The sequence below is a fragment of the Tachypleus tridentatus genome, chromosome 10, assembly GCF_004210375.1.
Source record: "Tachypleus tridentatus isolate NWPU-2018 chromosome 10, ASM421037v1, whole genome shotgun sequence".
NCBI lineage: Eukaryota > Metazoa > Arthropoda > Merostomata > Xiphosura > Limulidae > Tachypleus > Tachypleus tridentatus.
Window position 1 is genome coordinate 49,810,216 of NC_134834.1, and position 19,403 is coordinate 49,829,618.

At 32.8% G+C, this 19,403-nt stretch overlaps 1 protein-coding gene across 13 annotated transcripts in view; it reads right to left on the bottom strand.

Moving 5' to 3' along the window:
• The window catches only part of LOC143229238 (Fanconi anemia core complex-associated protein 100-like), a 51,861-nt gene extending 34,755 nt beyond the window's left edge, over positions 1-17,106 (bottom strand). For 2 of the 13 annotated variants that reach the window (XM_076461288.1, XM_076461285.1), the window contains exons 1-6: positions 16,157-16,367; positions 13,976-14,353; positions 12,819-12,928; positions 10,828-11,144; positions 9,805-10,113; positions 840-1,112 (exon numbers count right to left, since the gene is read on the bottom strand). In XM_076461288.1, coding sequence (XP_076317403.1) covers positions 840-1,112; positions 9,805-10,113; positions 10,828-11,144; positions 12,819-12,928; positions 13,976-14,227 — 1,261 coding nt within the window. In that variant the 5' untranslated portion in view covers positions 14,228-14,353; positions 16,157-16,367. Of the gene's footprint in view, positions 1-839; positions 1,113-9,804; positions 10,114-10,827; positions 11,145-12,818; positions 12,929-13,975; positions 14,354-16,156; positions 16,611-16,977 lie in introns of those variants that run through there. The other 11 variants (XM_076461277.1, XM_076461281.1, XM_076461279.1 and 8 more) reach the window with 11 other exon arrangements.
• Positions 17,107-19,403: the final 2,297 nt, after the last annotated feature.

Genomic DNA, 19,403 nt, shown 5'->3' on the forward strand with positions numbered 1-19,403 from the left:
TGTATGGAGTTGTCTACACACTAAATGAAGAATCTTCTCTAGAGACCAATGAAGAGGAGAGACAAGGGAAGTGACAGATTTGGCAAGAGGAAACTTGAAAAAAAATTGTGTTGGATAACAGATATGGTAGAATAAGTCAAGTGGACCAAATGGCAACCCAGTTGATCAAGGTAACCAAGTTTGCAAATAGAGAACACCAAAAAACAAAAAAAGTTGATCTTGTGAATGAAAAGAGATAAGTATATCAGAAATATTTGTCATGGACTAATTGACACGGGTAACCAACATACTAGGAACTCAATGAAACCACTGCAACACATTAATCAGGTTTGAAAACAGGCATATGTGTAGCTTATCCTTCAACCAGAACTCAAGAAGAATTACCACAATCCAAAACTAGACATGAGGTCTTCCCAAGTAACTTTTAATAGAATACAAAAACATTTATGGAAATTTTACAAATATAGAATAAAGCTATATTCATACACTATATTATCAGTGATGTGCTTTATGATGCCTTTATAATCACTTTTCTATTGGTTGTTACTACATCAAGTTTAACTATAATTGCAGCTGAAATTTTACCTTTGATTTAAAAGTAATTTGTACTCTACTTATAATACTTGCACATGTACACGTTATAATAATGCACATGTACAAAAAATAAAATAAATTTAGGAAGGTAATATCAGGCTATTAGTAAGATTTATTTACTAGGACTAAGGAGAATCACAACAATAGCTCCTTGTATATATTATTTTTATTCTGTTGGTTCGATAAATGGTATTACTGGTATAGGCAAAGCACTTCATACACAAAACCTTTTCACAAATACTCACCATTCAGTTCTGTCAACTTTAGCACATGGACTCCACTAATACTGGTTTTGCATGTTGTCACTTCAACACAGTCAGTGGTTTTCAATTCTGATATCCAAACTTGTTTATCAGCAGCATGTAATATAATGTTGCCTTTAATCTGAAGAGCTTTGGAACTAACTGGTGATGGAATGTGAATGAAGGAAAAGGATTCTGATCCAGATCCATAAACATGCACCAACACTACCTTGCCATGTTTTCCTACTATGAGTAAACAGTCTCCAGGCTTTGGTGCTAACCCAAAAATTAAAAGAAATAATGAAATGAATAAGCATAACACTTACAGTACATACTGTGCAATAGTGATTCTTATTTAACTACAATATTATTCAGTTTATAAGCTACATACAATCACCAACACTTTTTTTGGTTTAATACACACTCATATACACATACTTTGTGATTACTTAAGCATATCATTAGTATCCCAAACATTTATTTGATTTCATCCTTAAAGCCAGATATTTCTATGTGAGATTTTTTGCACAATACCTTATATCATGATACAATTGTTTGTTTACCACTACCATGAAAACTGTAGTGATATTAACAAGTTTTTAACTTGAAAGTAAAAGGATTTGACATAGACAACTATTTAACACAAGATAGTTTTGTTCTTTAAGTACAGGTTTTCTCCTTTACCCAGTCACATCTTTCTATCATGGTCTACAGCTATAAATAATTGATTGTAACAAATATCATTAAGACCCAGAAAATACTAATAACTGCTGATCTTAATATTGAAAACAAATCATACAGACATTTATGGAATTTTATATAGACAAGTTGCAGCAGTTTTGAAAATTCTACTGATTCAGAAAAATATCAGTTACTATAACGTTTTATAAATTCCAATACACATTATCAGAAATCTTCTGATACTTCTTACAAACCACTAATAATAATATATTTAACCCCAAAAGTAATCCAGCAGAATAAATTCAGCTATATGTTGCATTTACCAAATAGAACTTAACCACACAAATTTTTATCAGAAAAATAAATTCCATTAAGCTAATTTACTTATTCCTTAGTTTGAGGAAATATGGCTCAGATATTTAAGATTATTACAAGAATTAACAGTAATGGTACAAGAATATTTTTTTGCTTTTGTAAATAATGGTAAAGTGGCAGAACAAGGGGCAAAAATATGAATTTCTTCAGAGTACAAGTCATCTCCAGACATAACAAGTTTTACTTTTTTTAAAATAGAGGTTGGCCTTTAAAATGCTTACTTTCAGATTTGGTGGTTAAATTTAAGGGAGTATAGGTGAAAGCTCTCTAAATATTTAAACAATCAAGGCTGTATTTGAGTTGTTGTTTTTTTTTTTTAGTAGGTAGAACAGCCTCTGTGGACCAAAAGGTTTTCATTGTCCTTAACTGTTATGAGTTATGCTTTCACAAATATATTTTCAATGATACATGTTTCATACAGTGCATTTATGAACTTTTATTCCATTGACAAAGTATGAACATACCAAATTATAGACATTGAGTTTTTCTAGTGTACAGTGCAAAAAAATAACATACCTTTAAATATTTATAATAGAAATAATCCTACAAAATATTAAAAATGATTCAGAACTGTTTGTTGGTTGATCTCTAATATTCCACAAGAAGTGATGCTTCATGTGTCTTCCTTCAAATGTCAACATTTTCTCACACAGTTTACTTTCTGCACCATTAAGTGTTATTACTTCACATACACTGCTGTGTAATTTCCTGCAAATGCTCCAAGCCTTGAACAAAACATTCATCCTTACACATCAGCATGTATTGCACCAGTCTATGATATTAATCATTATTCGACTATATCCTCTACTGATAGGAGGACAACACATGCTCCAAGCAAAGTAACTCCTGTGAACACGAGCACATGAACACTGACAAAGCAAACTAAATGCACTTGAACTGAGGTAAAAGGGTCGGAGGTATTGCATAGAGGTGGATACCTAACAGAAATGCATATTAAGTGAAGAAAATGTGAACCTCAGAATCTTTAATCACTTCTTCACACCACCAGGAACTGAAAACACACATTAAAGCAATGAAGAAACAGGTGCAGAGAAATTACAAGTTCCTTTTAATAAACCATGTCAGAAAGGGAATGCCCATAGAATGCATCATCCACTAGAAGAGGTAGCCTGATACAGAGATGCAAACTATTTAAAATAACTGAGCGTAATGAATGTAGACAGAGCCCTTTATCAATTGCAGCTACTAGGCCTGACCAATGTCTCTAAGCTGTTTATTATTATTATATTATTATTATTATAACTATTATTATTTATCACTGCTATAGATTGCTCATTTATGACTGTGTTTTGTGTATTTAATAAATAAATTTTAAAAAATTCTTTTGAAATTATGTCTTTTATTTAGTTCAAAGTAACAAACATACTGGTAAAACAACATTGAACATGCACAAACAGCAATCAGAAAAATCCTTTGTATAAGGACTAGTTTATATCATATTTATGACACTTATTGTAATAGTTTTGCAGCTGTTGCAGCCTTTGCTTTCATGAGAATGTATCTGGATGATTGGGAGTTATAACAACATTGTCCATTTGACTGCATAACACATCTTGTGTGTTATAATACTGCTCAAAACTGAGGTGCTCAAGTTTGGTCTGAACTTGCTTTTGTTTTTAGTCACTAAACTATATATCCTTTCACTGTCAGCATTAGAATGGAAGATTGTAAGAATTCCAAGCATAACCCTACACAGAATGTCATACTTCTGGTTGCCATTTCCATCCTTAACTGCAGACAGCTGAGCCCAAAACTTGTCAACATTCAACTGAAGGACAGTTTCTGAGAAAGTATCAATTTGATAGTTCAATTATTGCCCTTCCAACTTGTCAATAGTGTCATTCTCATGTGTATTGACAAGGACAGGATACCTGTCTGTGAAGAAGCATAGAGAAGAGAAATCTTTGCTGACTTTCAGTTTTGGATCAGCAACCTCTGCCTGAATCAGAAGTTCATCATTTAGAGGGAAATGTTTCATCATGTAATTTGTAGATGCAATATAGTATTTCTTGACACTGGTGTAGAAGCTGATCAGGTCCAGGTCCTTGGCAGCATTTCCAACAGAAACTGCCTCATCAGATTTGTGTAAGGATTCATTGTTGTAGTCAAGATATTCTGGCTTAATGTATCTGACAAGTATATTTTTAACTTGTGTAATCAGAGTTTTATGCATAAGGTGTATGCAAGGTTCTTCTCTTTGCAATATCAAATTGACTTGCTCAAATAGAGAAATTGCAGAATGAAGAAAAAGACAAAATAACAAGTTCATTTTGTTGTCCAAGAAAACTTAACTTATCTCACTTGCTCTGCGCATAACTCTTCTTGGTTACTTCCTTGCTAGCTTTCATTTTCTTTTCTTTTTTCAGTGATTGTCTCTTCTTTAGTTCAAGATCAGACTGCCTAAACATATATTGAGTTATATCAAATGTTTCTTTGTCTGCTTTTGGAGACTGTTGTCTTGTGTCCCTGTGCGGCTGAGAGGGTGGTCTTGACTATGTCCCTGTGCGGCCGAGAAGGTGGTCTTGACTATGTCCCTGTGCGGCCGAGAAGGTGGTCTTGACTATGTCCCTGTTTTGGCGAGAAGGTGGTCTTGACTATGTCCCTGTTTTGGCGAGAAGGTGGTCTTGACTATGTCCCTGTTTTGGCCGAGAAGGTGGTCTTGACTATGTCCCTGTTTTGGCCGAGAAGGTGGTCTTGACTATGTCCCTGTTTTGGCCGAGAAGGTGGTCTTGACTATGTCCCTGTTTTGGCCGAGAAGGTGGTCTTGACTATGTCCCTGTTTTGGCCGAGAAGGTGGTCTTGACTATGTCCCTGTTTTGGCCGAGAAGGTGGTCTTGACTATGTCCCTGTTATGGCTGTGAAGGTGGTCTTGACTATGTCCCTGTTTTGGCCGAGAAGGTGGTCTTGACTATGTCCCTGTTTTGGCCGAGAAGGTGGTCTTGACTATGTCCCTGTTTTGGCCGAGAAAGTGGTCTTGACTATGTCCCTGTTTTGGCCGAGAAGGTGGTCTTGACTATGTCCCTGTTTTGGCTGAGAGGATGTCTTGACTATGTCCCTGTTTTGGCTGAGAGGGTCGTCTTGACTATGTCCCTGTGTGGCTGAGAGGGTGTCTTGACTATGTCCCTGTGTGTCCCTGTTAAAGTCTTGCTGCCTGATTGAGCTGCATATTTAGATCCTTTTGAATCTAGTTTTTCCTTTTCACAGTGAAAATACTTCTTCAATGGCTCCCACATGTCCAATATTCTGTTGAGGTACACCCCAAGTGATAGCCATCTTGTATTAACAAGTTGTAGAATTTTTCTTGTTTCTTTGTCATACAATTCTTGAAACTCTTTGAAATGTTGTTTTCTGCTAACACTTTTGTCCAGAAAATAGTAGATATCTATCAATATATCAGAAACTGGGCAGGGCAGTTCTCTGGAAGCTTCTGGGGAGCAATTTTCATGAGGTGACAGGCACAGCCCATGAAGTAAATGCTTGGCTGTCATCTTCAGATGTGTCCCATCACACCTTTACCTATACCAGACATAACTGAGGCATTGTCTGAAGAAAAACTAAGACAGTTTTCCCATGGAATTTTCCTCTTTGTCAGATCGTGGTCCAAAAGCTTGAAAATATTCTCTCCCGTTGAAGCTTCTTTCCATTCCACCACTGTCAAAAGAGAACAAACAACTTTTCCAAGCAAAGGGCCAAGATATCGTACAACCACTGGATACAGTTTTGAGTCATCCATGTCTATGGATCCATCTGTGGCTAAACTGTAAACACTGTTAGTAAGTATGCTTGAAATCATTTTGTCATCTTCACAACCCAACATTTCTACAATGGCTGTAGTTTTAGTTCTAGCACAACCATATTTTTTTGCTACATCAGAGTCTGGGAACATTTTTCTGAACAGATGTCCTGCATGATTGGCTACAGCTAGGGGTAAATTATGAGCAATGACAAATTGCGTGAACATCACTTCTCCATTTATGGTTTCATATTCTCAATCCTTACTCATAAATGTCGTTATCTGCATCATTTTCGTCTTCACCTCAGCCTTTTGTTGGTGATATGCCGATTTTGTATGTCTGGAACAATCGTTTGTCCCGCCATGTGCCACAGAAAAATCGATGTGACAAACTGTACAAAACGATCGCATTGGTGTTTCTATGTCACTTAGAAAACGAGAAATACCCATCTACGCGAGCACTGATTGGCTGACAAGCACTGATGACGTAACTTTGGATTCCCCCACGTACCCAGTATGGAGAAGCACTGCACTCAAACTATTGGTAGACGTCAGAGATAAAAAATATTTTTTATTATTTCAAGCACAAACATGATTATTGCAAGTAGCCATTTGGACTATGTCTTTTATTTATTATCAAAATTTATTTGTGTCACACTAGAAATTTTCTTTTCATCCCTTTCAAGCCCTGGGGGAACAATTAATCACTTTATTGTATAGGCCTATATAATATATAATTAATTTGAAGTTGCAACAAGTTGTAATATTTGTCTGTATGAGCATAATGTATACACCAAAATTGTAATGGTTCGCATTTCTGCTAATAGGGTTGCACTTGGTGAGAAACTACATCCATCTCAAGCAAAGAATATCGTTCACCAATAGAGGTGGTAGAACAAAAGGTGCTGTCAGAAAAATCATTTTTTGACTGTTATTGTGTCATGGGCAAAATGCAGATTGCTAAACTGTCTATTATCTCACAGGCTGATAGCTCAGCATGAGGGTGTAATGTGGCTAGGGCTATAAGTAAGACCATTCTGTGTTGGGGATACACCTATGCAAGATATAATTAAAAAAACAAATGCATGAAGTACTATTCCACTCAAGACCTATCCAATTAGAATTAACTCCTGGAAGTGTCTTGGTTCATAACATAATAAGATGACCTGTATTACATTACCACACAATATCCTAGTCTTACCTCACAAACAAGAGGCACGTCCACTCTGTCTCACACCAATATTGCACTGCCCAGTGAGGAAGGGCTCTCAAATACTTCACTGGAAAAAAACTGGTGATGGAATTCGCATATGGAAGAACACTGTCACCAGATTAAGAGAAAATGCAATGATTTACAGTGACTAACAACAGAAAACATGCACCTGATGTTTGTAAAACAATATACCTATATGCACTACTGAAGCAGTTTTGGGAAAAACCTGTTTTCAACTCTGTGAATATAAGAGGAAGAAAATGGACTTAAAAATCTTCTGTTCTTCCCTGTTCAGTGTGGATCGTGGATAAGTATTCAATATGAGGCAAACACTGTCAACTTGGTGGGTTCCACTATTTTCATATATATTATATATTCAATGAGGTGATTGTGAGATCTCAATAGTAAAATAAACAACTAACTATCAGAACCACTGCAAAGAGTGAAATATACTGAATTGAATGAGATGAAAACCAAGGTAAATGAAATCTTTGTGTTATAAGTAATGAAACACTAATGTATTAGAGTTATCTTTATCCCCCACCTGCCGAACTGCATGCAAGGAGACATCAACAGCTGAAGGCAAGAGAATCTGCAAGATAATAATATACCCTACAGAAGAAAGGAGATGATCTGGGTTGAAATGATAGTACAGGATAGAAAGAAAAGAGAATGAATGGAAGAAACACTAAATCACCCCTCAAGCCACCTAAATTTTGGGGCAGTCTGGGAAGAAGATGAGCTTATCCTTGTGATAAATTATACAGGAGGAGGCTAAGACAAAGGCAGGTGGTGGTGGCTTCTGCAAAAGAAAAGAGAGAAGTATGTCAAAGAAGGTTGAATCACACTAGCTTGAGACTCGATACTAAATAAGTGGAAGGTAAGTGGAAAGGCAGTGATGAAAGGGCCCACTGTAGGGGTAAATCCACTGAAAACACTAAGGAACAGAAATTACACTATGAGAAAAGTCCAGGCCTGAATAAGATAATCACTCTGCTACTAAACATGACAAATTGACAAATGAATATGATGGTTGTGGACCCACAAAAGAAAGTCTAAGAGTCAGGAAAACAAATTCTGAGAGAGAGTGCTTTGCAACTGAGGGAAGGAAGAAAACCAAAGGTGATTAAATGGATTATAAGAACAGATAGATGAGACAGAAATGATGACAAACCTAGACAGAGTCAGCAGTTTGACAATGTGAAGACAGAGAAACCTTAGCCCTGAACACTATATGTTGGAAAAGGATTAGCATTCAAAACTGCACCTCATCATAACAGAGGCAATGGGAAGGTGTGGTTGTAGGATTGTTTGATTAAAATCCATTTACATCAGTAGAAGAAACCCATAGACTGCTTTAAATGCACACAAAATTTAGTGAACCATACACAGCACACTTGAGATCATGTGCTGAAGGGAGATTGGAACATAGATGGCAAATCAGCAGTCAATGGGCTAAGTTATAAAAGTATAAGAAATACACCAAAAAAAGAAAAAGAAATTATATCACAACAAAAGTTAAAAATGGAGCAAAATGAAAAATAAGTACATGGAAATTGTTCTAGTACAGCAGACATGGTTATTTGAAAAAGTTTCCATGAGAACATCAAGCATGATAATAATAAAAAAAACTGAGTAAGAGGTAAAGACAATAGATGGAAAAAAAGAAAAAGAAATGAATAATAGATTCCTAACTGAATGAAATGATTCAGGTGAATAAGACTCAAGCAAAAGAGTCTGAGATTCAGCAAAAAATTTAACGGAGTAGAGACAATAAGACAAATATCTGTGGAATCCAAAAAAAAAAAAAGAAGGACAAAAGTGAAAGTACCTGATCCACAACAGAAACAGGGAATGAGAAACAATAATGGTGAAGCATTTACAAGATGAGGAAGGCTCAGCTTAGGTAACAAAGGCAGGAGATCGAGAATTCTAGACAAAAGATAAAATGGAACCAACCACATGATACATATGACGGTAACACCATTGACTGTCAATGTCTCTAGTTTGTTCACATGACAGTACTGGATAATTCCGTGAAGGAGTATTGAAAACTTTAGATGTCAAAAAATATGAGAATATAAGTAAGTACATAATCCAATGAATCCATGAAACTTAAACATGTGGTGGTTTGTTTTGTAATGTAAATGAAAACAGATTTTTTTCCTTTTTCATCGATTACAAACATAATGAGCCAGGTATAGCAATGATGCATAGACCTAATGACACCCTTGAAGAAAACTCAACAAAACCAATGTGTTGGATTAAATAACAGGAGCAGATGATGAGACATTTGTTCCAAAAGTACAAAATTGATTAAAAGCAAATCAAATAGAAGAGAATACAAATGAAAATATTAATAGACAAGTTTATTCTGAAAATATTATGGAAAGAAAGACTGTGCAACAAATAGTAATGAAAAATTATAATAAACATAAAAATGACCATTAAATTTAAATGACAAATCATAACTGAAAACAAGCAGTGACAAGAAAAGAATAAACTTATGTTCACATGCTAGTACTTAAAGGGATTACTGAACATGAAGGGTCACTCTCTTAACAGTGGAGGTCTATAGTCTTATTATTATTACATCATAGACTAGCACAATATGCTCTGATAAGTGTGATAGGGAACTTTGTTCAGGGCTTGTATTAGATGCAGGAAATTACATGTGTGCATGTGAAGTAACAATTGTCGTTGGTGCAGAGGGATGAGAGGCATTTCTGACATCCATGTTAAAGACAGGAGGGGATCAATACACAAGAGATTTCAGTTAAACTGGCACTATGAATACAATTCATGACAGAAATCACTTAACAGGCAGTGTTACAAAGTAAAATATTTTAACAATTTCTGATTGCTTAAATGTGTAAAAGGCTTAAAAATCTGAGATGCATCAATATGCAAATGAAAAGAGAAAAACACCAAAAGAAATATCTCACCATCATTGTTTACTAATGAAGTCAGAAATATTCCAACAACAGGTTGTTCTAAGTCACAAACAAGATTAATATTCATCTCTTCCTGTCTCACTCTTTCACCATCTGTCATGACCCAACTTATCACACGCCCATCTGGAAGTCCTATTAGAATGACAGAACTTCCAAGCAATCCAGCATCGGGGCCAAATAAGGCAGAATACAGATCTTGCTGCATTTTGAAATGTGATCCTCTGATGATGTTAGAACTATAGGTATGTGATGGTGAAGAAACAAGAAGAAAAACTGGCTTTTCTGGTTTATTGAAGACATCTCATTGTGATAAAAAGGAGGAGGAAGTATAATCACATAAAATAGTAAAACTGCAAAACTAAATAAAAAAACCTCTAAATACTTCAATAAATTAATTATTAAGTCCATTCTCAAAAGAAATATTTTTAAACTTGCAACAACAACAAAAAACACAACCCACTTTCAAGTTTCTCTAATAATGTCCATTTGATTCCACGTTGAACATGTATTTTTAAGTGCATATTAAAAATATTAGATTTATTTGAAATACCAAGAAGGAATATTTATAGGAATTCTGTTTTAAACATATAATAAAGTTTTAACTTCCATTTTAATCACTTGTGATAAACATTACTTTTAACTTTTTTCAAATAAACATCAAAACAGTAACTGATATGGACATGCATCTACAATAATGTAATGTATGTATATCTATACCTTGGTAAGTATACTACTTCAGAAAATAATAAACACTTTGTTTTCAACTCTGCAACTAACCCAAAAGAGAGTTAACTACCAAAAATGCAGTATTACCTAAAGTTTCTAAAATTACCAACATTTAGAAATTCTAGAACTTAAAACTTTGGTTTAGTTACAACGACTCAAAAACTAAAAAAACAGTACAACATTTATAAAATATTTATTATGACTAATGTTTGTACTTCATTTGTATTTTATCTATTTAAATTAGTGTAATTTACTTGATTGCTAGAAACTTAAAAAGACAAAAAATACCTTTGTATAGCTCCAAAATACTTGATTCATCTGTGTAAGAGGCAATGTCTGCAACATTTTTTCTTCCTTTTGGTATTGCTATTTCAGATAAATATTTTGGATCTTTTTCTAAAGAATTAAAAATCTGAAAAGTCCACAAAAGGTTGTCTTCCTCACATGTTAAGAATTTACTCTCAAAGACAACTGCAGTGCAAATGATTTGCTTTTCAAGCCACAGAGAAGATCTGCCAAGGTTTATAGGTTGATAATGTCTATGGTTTGATTCTGTGCTCTCATTTAACAAAGATTTAAAAACATCTTCCTCCAAAGCACTTCCTCTAAAAATGTACATCAATTAACAATTAAAAAAAAACTTCCATCATGATAAACATGTGTGAAATCACATTAATAAGTATAATGTAGGTTTACTGCATCAGCTTTTATCCATATCAGCTACTGGGGTTGTAGAATTTTCATAAAGAAGAACTATAGTAATATTTGTCCTCAATTTGAAAGGAATATAAAGAGGGTCAAAGTTATATTATGTTATTCTACTCTTGTAATGTGCAATTTAAACTACAGTAATCCATAGGTGATGCATGTGGCATTCAACCACCCCCATAAACCAGCAAACTATAAAGCCATTCTGTAACAAACTTCCACTCTCTCTAATGACAACTTAAAAGTATACTGTATACAAAAAATAAAAATGTACACTCATTACATTAAAGTACCTAGACTTAGCTTGTCATCATCACCTGCAAAACTACTTATGTTTTGCAGTAAATTATACTTTTTAGAATAGTGAGCCATATATAGCCCTTGGAATGCCCATCACTGACATACTCCAAGCTATGATAACCATTTGCACTTTAATCTTACCGATTCACTTTTTCTTATTTCAAAACACAATATTCTTGCAAGACATTCATAAAGGACTATCAAAAATGTACACATACAACTTAAAAATTAACAATACCGATCTACGATCTCTCATAATGATCAGCCAGTAGATATGTTTTTTATACTAATTTTAGTTAATACCTCCTACAAGATACACAATAAATAAAAAGAAATTCAACTTTCATTTTTCCATACACTACAAAACATATTTTACAATCACTAAATATTCTGAAACAATGTGAAAAAGCTATACACATGTCTGATTGGCAAAGTATAACTTACTCTTTATTTTCATAAGCATCATGTGTTATAAATTCCACACCTCAGTAAGTGTGCATTGTACCACATGATTTCTGTCACAATATTTGTTGAATTTCTAGAAAAGTGCCCCAGATAAACATCTAGAGAACCATGTAATTTCCTGAAAGTTCTGTAACATTTAAAAACGCATACCTTTAAACTTCAAACCTACACTACATATACATAACTTTTTAATTCACAAACTCTCAGCCACATGCACAGAGTAACAAACATTTAAGTTATTGAAACAAAACTATTACATTGCTTTAGTCTAAAGCAGAAGTTCAGTGAGATCAGACAGCCAGCTCTAAGAATAAATATGTAAAATAATATAAACTATTTTCAGATCATGAAAATATTGATGTAAACAGATTTCTATATCAGATCATACATGGTGTATCTTGCATGCTGCATTGTAAAGTCCTAATGCCTAAATATTAAAAACTATGAAATACAGAAATAAATAAGTATGGACTTATCATACAAAATGCAATATATGCTATTCTTCAGAGAACTGAATTACAAATGACATTGTATTGATTGTGTTCACTGTTAAACATAAGTTAAATTTTAAAAGTTATATTCTGCTTTTTTTGCATTTGTGGGATAGAAAGTAATGAAGTAGATTTCTTAAGCATATCAACCTTTGGGCAAGAAGTTCAAATATTACACACTTTTGAACTTAACAAAACAGCTAAATGTGGTTCAATTCTAATCATTACAATAATCATAACTTAGCTACTAATCAAAATTAACCACACATGTTATCACGAAGGCATTGTCATCTCTTTATATAATTCTCTTTTTACCTTGACGTTGATTTCAAAGATGACTTGAAGACAGCTCCTTTTGTAACAACAAATATATTGTCATCACAAATATGTACTTCTTCAACAGAGGCATCTAACACAAATATTTCCTAAAGTATATTTGAAAAAAAAAAACAACTAAAAATATTGGACAAGTTTTGAATGTTATAGAAATAACTTTTACCCATTTTCCAAAAACAAATCCTTACTAATTAAATTTTGTTAACTTTTATTTTATAGAGCTATACCTTTAATATTAAAGATTTATTCTTTTTTTAAAAAAAAACACAAATAAATACAGTAGGCAATTACCTGGTCTTAATTTGTTTCTGTTTTATAAGGATCAATTCTTACTAGTTACTTATTTGTATGTCAAGGAAATATATTCTTACTGGTTACAGTTGAAATAGTTTATAGATGACATTCCCTGGAGAAATTTTGTTTTTATAGGAATACACTAACCATATACTATCCATGTCTTTCTAGTTTTTCCACATGAAGACAGACAGACAAGCATTGTACACCTTTTTTAATATTTTGAAGTACTCTATACAGTTATTGTTCTACTCTTGCTCTGGTCTAATAACTAAAGTTGATATCGGAGATTCACATTATTTGATGCATGAATTCACTCACCAAGTTCTCAGAAAAATATTTAAAGAACAAATATTTTGTTTTCTTCTTTTTATTGACATCCTGAAGTAACTGCAAGCTGTTTATTACCTATTATGACTTTTTTTTTTAATATTTAATATATTTTTATTGTTTGAAAGAAGAAAACCTTATCAGGTAAAACTTCTTTATATTTTTCACAAAGAAAATGTTTACATCAATCTAAGATAAGAACAAATTTAGGTATTAGATCAGCAGTTCTCAATCTAGCATCCATGGATTAATGGTAGTCCATGGAAAGGTTTTGCGATTATGGAAATAAAGCTGTAGTATAGTGTGCAGGCCCCACTTTGATTTGTTGAGATAAAACAAAAAATCAGACAGTCCATGAAAAAAAAATTTAAAAATCAACCTTTTAGTAAAGAGTTGAAAAGTTACAAACTGTCCTTACATTCATATTATACACATTTCAAAAACAATTAGTACTTAAGCCCATGAATTAAAATTTATTAACTTACAATCAAATGAAACTTAAGTCAACTTACCTCCAAAGAAAAATTGCACATGTTTTTAAATGTTGAAGTAGCATTTAATGTTGCCAGATTTTTCTGTAACAAATCTTCATTTAAGTTGACTTTATAGACAGAAACTTGTCCAGCTTCCTCACTGAACACAATACATAATGAACAGCATTCTAAATCATGAGTTGGATGCAATGGCACAAATTGCAGCCCTACAGCTGAGGGTCCAAGACTCCATTCAACATTAAAATGAGCAACAGTTATGCACACTGGCATTGACAGTTTTAATAACTGATGTAATTTACTTTTCAATGTTTTATTTGCACTTCTGGCAATATTTCATAATTATATATTCAAGCAATGTTCTGAACATCCACAATAAAGAGAAATGGTTTTACAGTCCTGAAATAAAACCCAAAAAAGTTTTGTCTTAACATTTCAAATGTATATACATCTAATCCCTAAGACATATGAGGTGTGTAAACTATTGATTAGAGAAAAAAAAATGTACTGCTCTGATTAACATTTAAAAGCTGATAAATCACAGAGGTCATATTTATAAATATTATATTACCAACATTTGCTATAACTGTACTAAGCACTAATAGTAACTTGTACACTGCTTTACAGTCATCTATTTGAATGGTGTACAAATATTGTACATTATAACTACACTAACAATTACATAAGACTGAAAAAAAATTAACACTATTGTATTAACAAGACTTAGTGAGTATAATGCTGATGAAGTTTGGCATTAAAAACAAGACACATTTGATTAGATGGTCTTAAGAAATATAAGATTCTCCAATGTATATTGTAGTACACACCCAATAAAAATACATATTTTACATTTGGTAATGCAGTTTAATAATATTATAATATATTCTATACTTTGTGTTTGACAAAATCATACAATTCTTCAAAACTACTTACTATTTCAATAAATCAATTCAGAAATTGACACACATACAGAACATGACACACTAAGGTTGTGTTCAGTTATTTTTGTGACATTTCAATTTCATTTAAAAACAAAACTGAATATTTTAAACATGAAAAAATATTTTATTTATAATAAAAAATTATATATAGCATTTTTATACCTGCATGTAAATTTTTAACTTTAAAACCAAATAAACCAGTAAACAAGGACCTCCTTCCTAATTTTCACTTTCCAACCAAGATGCTGAAAGTGAAACCTGAAAGTATGGCAGCCTTAAGTAAAATATAAAAATTTTAAAAAAAATTAAATAACACATCCCAAAGTAAATAAAGAAATATATTAAATTATTTAACTTGCTAACAATTGTACAAACTCCCTTCTTCATACCACAAAAAAATAAACAATGGCCAACACTATTTCAAGAGAAGAAACAATGTATTGTAGCTATCAATAGAGCTAATAGGGTTTTGGGTAGTATCTATAGAAATACTGAATAAGACACAAGGAATATTATTGTTTCACTGTACAGATCACTTGTAAAGTACAATGTACTGTTTTGGGTTCCCTTCTTCACTGAGGACATTAAATTGTTGAAGATGGTTTACAGAACAGCCACTAGAATGATACCAGGATAGTGGGACTGTCCTATGAGGAAAGACTAAAATATATAAACTGTTTTTTCAAGAGGGAAGAAGGGTCAAAGGGGATTTAACTGAGGTGCTTAAGATTATTAATGGTATAGATAATATAGATCCATCAAACTTTTTTGTGTTTAGCAGTAAAAACAATGAGGGGTCATAAAACAAAATTTGGTAGCATGGTAGGTCATTTACAATTTGGACAGTATTTCTTTTCAAACAGGATGGTTAGCTTTTGCATTGAGATGCCTTCAAGGGTTGTGGAGGAAGAAAATTCAACTAAGTTCAAGAACAGATTGAATGAATACATGAGATGTAAAGTATGATTATAGTTGGACATCCTTCATAAGCTAATAAAGCTAATAAGCTCTTTATTTTTAATTCCTTTAAAAATTTTATGAATATATGAATATTATTAAAATTTTAGCACCAGTCTACACAAACTGTAACAAACAAATGCTATCTGCACTCTCTCCACCACCTTTTTTATTTTTCCAAAAATTTTGTTACTGTAAAGACTGCACAGTCATATTAATAATTTACTACTTATACTAAAATGGGGCTACAAACTATTTATAAAAAAAACAACAAAAAAACAGCTACAAACATAGCTCAACTCACTTTACTTTTAAGCTTTAACATTGTACCAATACCACAATACGCCAAGTGCTAGCTGATTCCAATACTCCCAATAATAACACTAAGAAAACGCGGGAGAAAGCAAAAGCTTGTAATAATACGTCAACTACATCCTATTTGCTGGTAGCATTATATTATTGTAAGTGGAAGAAGAGAATGAGCAAATCAACTAGACATATTTTACGAGCTCTACACTTACTTTAAACTACATAATTAACGGGATGCATATATTATAAATGAATCATACAGTTAATTTATATTTACTTAAAGCTTTAAAGCATGCAACTCCTTCTGAAATAGGGCGTTCAATCGCAGTAATACTACTTAAAATCAGGGACCTTTATCACATTAATAAAAACTTGTAAAGATACATTTTACAAATTGTAAGTGTTGAAATAATCAATTATTTTTTATTATTTAAAATTAGTAACATATTCACTCTAAGAGCACCAAATAATAATGCGAAAATCTTCATTTTAATATTATCACTCAAAATTAAAGTACTGAAAGTTGTTTTTGAATAATAGTTGTAAAAACAATTTAATGTATTATTACAACCAACACTTAGTTTAAGTGTTACCAGTATTGCTAATTATAGTTAAGAAATTTGCCTGTTAACTCATGATGAGGTTCAGTTGCAGTTCCCGACCATCTGATTGCCCACACTGACTTAAATTATTAAATTAAACACAAAGTTTAATCTCCTTGAAAAAACAGTTTGCTTATTTCTTTTAACGCAAAGCCAAATTTTGAGTTATTTATACTTTTATCAATCGAAATGAATTGAAACCCCATAACCCTACCTTTAACTTACTGAATAACTTGAAAAACAAACAAATATAAGTGAGGTAGTTTGACAAGATCTTAGAATTCTTCTAGATCGAAATGTGAATGAAGCAATGCTGTTAAATAGTGAATTTATAGTTATGGTATCGAAAACTTTAAAAATAACATGTTTTAGTTTGTCCCTATATCACTTAGTTTTTTTCTCATTCCTTAATGGTATCAATTTTTTCATCCTTCTATAAAGTAAAATAATAGAAATGGTTTAATATTTCTGGGATGCGGAAAATATCTCACCCAAATATTTCAATATAGTTTACTTTATTTATTTTCATATTATGTTTTTTGAAGACATCTTGAAAGTTTGTTTGCAGTTTTAGGTTTGTTTGTTTCAAAGTTAAAACTTAATTGTGTCAGAAAAATACTTCGAAAGAGTATTTGTTTCTAAATGAGAATCCAATTAGGTAGGTAATTTAGTAATTACAGATTATATTTTTTAAGATGAAAAATTACACATTGTTGCAAAAATTTGGGCAATTTGTTCTTTCAAATCGGCATCTCATTAGAAAGAAATGGTTCTATTTCAATAAAACACTTGTCAAACACGTTTTTCAGTCGATTACAAGAGACAAAATTTTCAAAGAATTAAAAAAATACAAAAGACTGAAAAACAATTTTGTCTGAACATAAAACAAAAACGTGACGACTCGTATGTTTGTTTTGAATTTCGCGCAAAACTGCTCGAGGACTATAGGCACTCGACTCGTAATCCGAGGGTCGTGGGTACGAGTCCCCATCACACCAAATATGCTCGTTCTTTCAGCCCTGAGGGAGTTATAATGTCACGGTAAATCTCACTATCTGTTGGTAAAAGAGTAGCCCAAGAGTTACCGGTGAGTGATGATTACTAGTTGCATTCCCTATAGTCTTACACTGCTAAATTAGGGAAGGCTAGCCCAGAAAGCCCTCGTGTAGCTTTGCGCGAAATTCAAGACAAGCCAAAACTATTTTACAAACTTGCAATTGCCCAGGGCCCCCTCTCTTAATCTATTTTTGAATTTTCTTATCATTATGGGGTCTAATTTACTGAATTCTATTCGAGGCTCGAGAATGACTACCCCCTAATTATCTGAGACTTGTAATTATTGTTTTTGCACGATGTGCCAGTTGTAGAGCATTGAAAATGGGTGAAATTGTGACAATGATTACATTAGTTATACAGTTGTTAAATTCGTGCTTCGCGTACAAAGCATAGACTTTAGGCCTAATTATCGAATTTCTAGCGCTTATCGAAACATGTATTGATATTAATGAAATTTTGTTATTGATAAGTCATATGAAAGTAAAGAGTAACTTAATGTGTTTCCTTACGTGTGTATTTACGTTGCTGAAATAACTGGCTTTACAAGTATTGTTATAAATGTCGTAGCTCTGTATTTCTATAAAGCTTTTTTTTTGTTTGTTTGTTTTTTGGAATTTCGCACAAAGCTACTCGAGGGTTACCTGTGCTAGCCGTCCCTAATTTAGCAGTGTAAGACTAGAGGGAAGGCAGCTAGTCATCACCACCCACCGCCAACTCTTGGGCTACTCTTTTACCAACGAATAGTGGGATTGACCGTCACATTATAACGTCCCCATGGCTGAAAGGGCGAGCATCTTTGGCGCGACGGGGATGCGAACCCGCGACCCTCAGATTACGAGTCGCACGCCTTAACGCGCTTGGCCATGCCAGGTCTCGGTATTGTTACACAGTAGCTCTTATTGTCTATTTTCACGGGGCATATTTATATGATTATAAACATAGCGTGTGAAGAAATATCAAAACAATACTATTGTAGCAGTTTCTATTGTTGGGTAGTTTCTTATGGATGAATATGTTAAAATAATAACAAAAGTCTGTCCCACTTAATGATAACAATAACATTTCATTTGTTCGACTATCAGTTCTACACGGGGAGTTTAATACGGTGTATTAAACATGCAAGACATGCAACAATCATAGTCATTATAAAATTACGTTTGTATCCTGTAGCAGACCTTTTAGACGTGAAATATTCATGAAATCGGAATATAAAAAAGTGTTCAGTCGGGGATTTAATATTTTACAAGGATTACGTATTATAATTTATTTCGGAAAAATCTCCGATTTATTGTGTTACGTACGTTACGTATCAGTATTTCAAATAACCAGAAATTTAAATATGAATTTAGAAGATAATTAAATATTGACATGTATCAAATTTATAATATTTACCAACAAGATTGATACACACAATTTACTTTCTTAACACAGATATATTTTAATATACAAACATCAATACGATTTATTATAATGGTTATTACAAGTGATGATTTATATACAACAGTTTTAGAAACTTGAGGACGATATTGAGTTTTATATCCGGTTTAGAACTAAATATTTTTTCGAAAATAAAAGTCCACCACA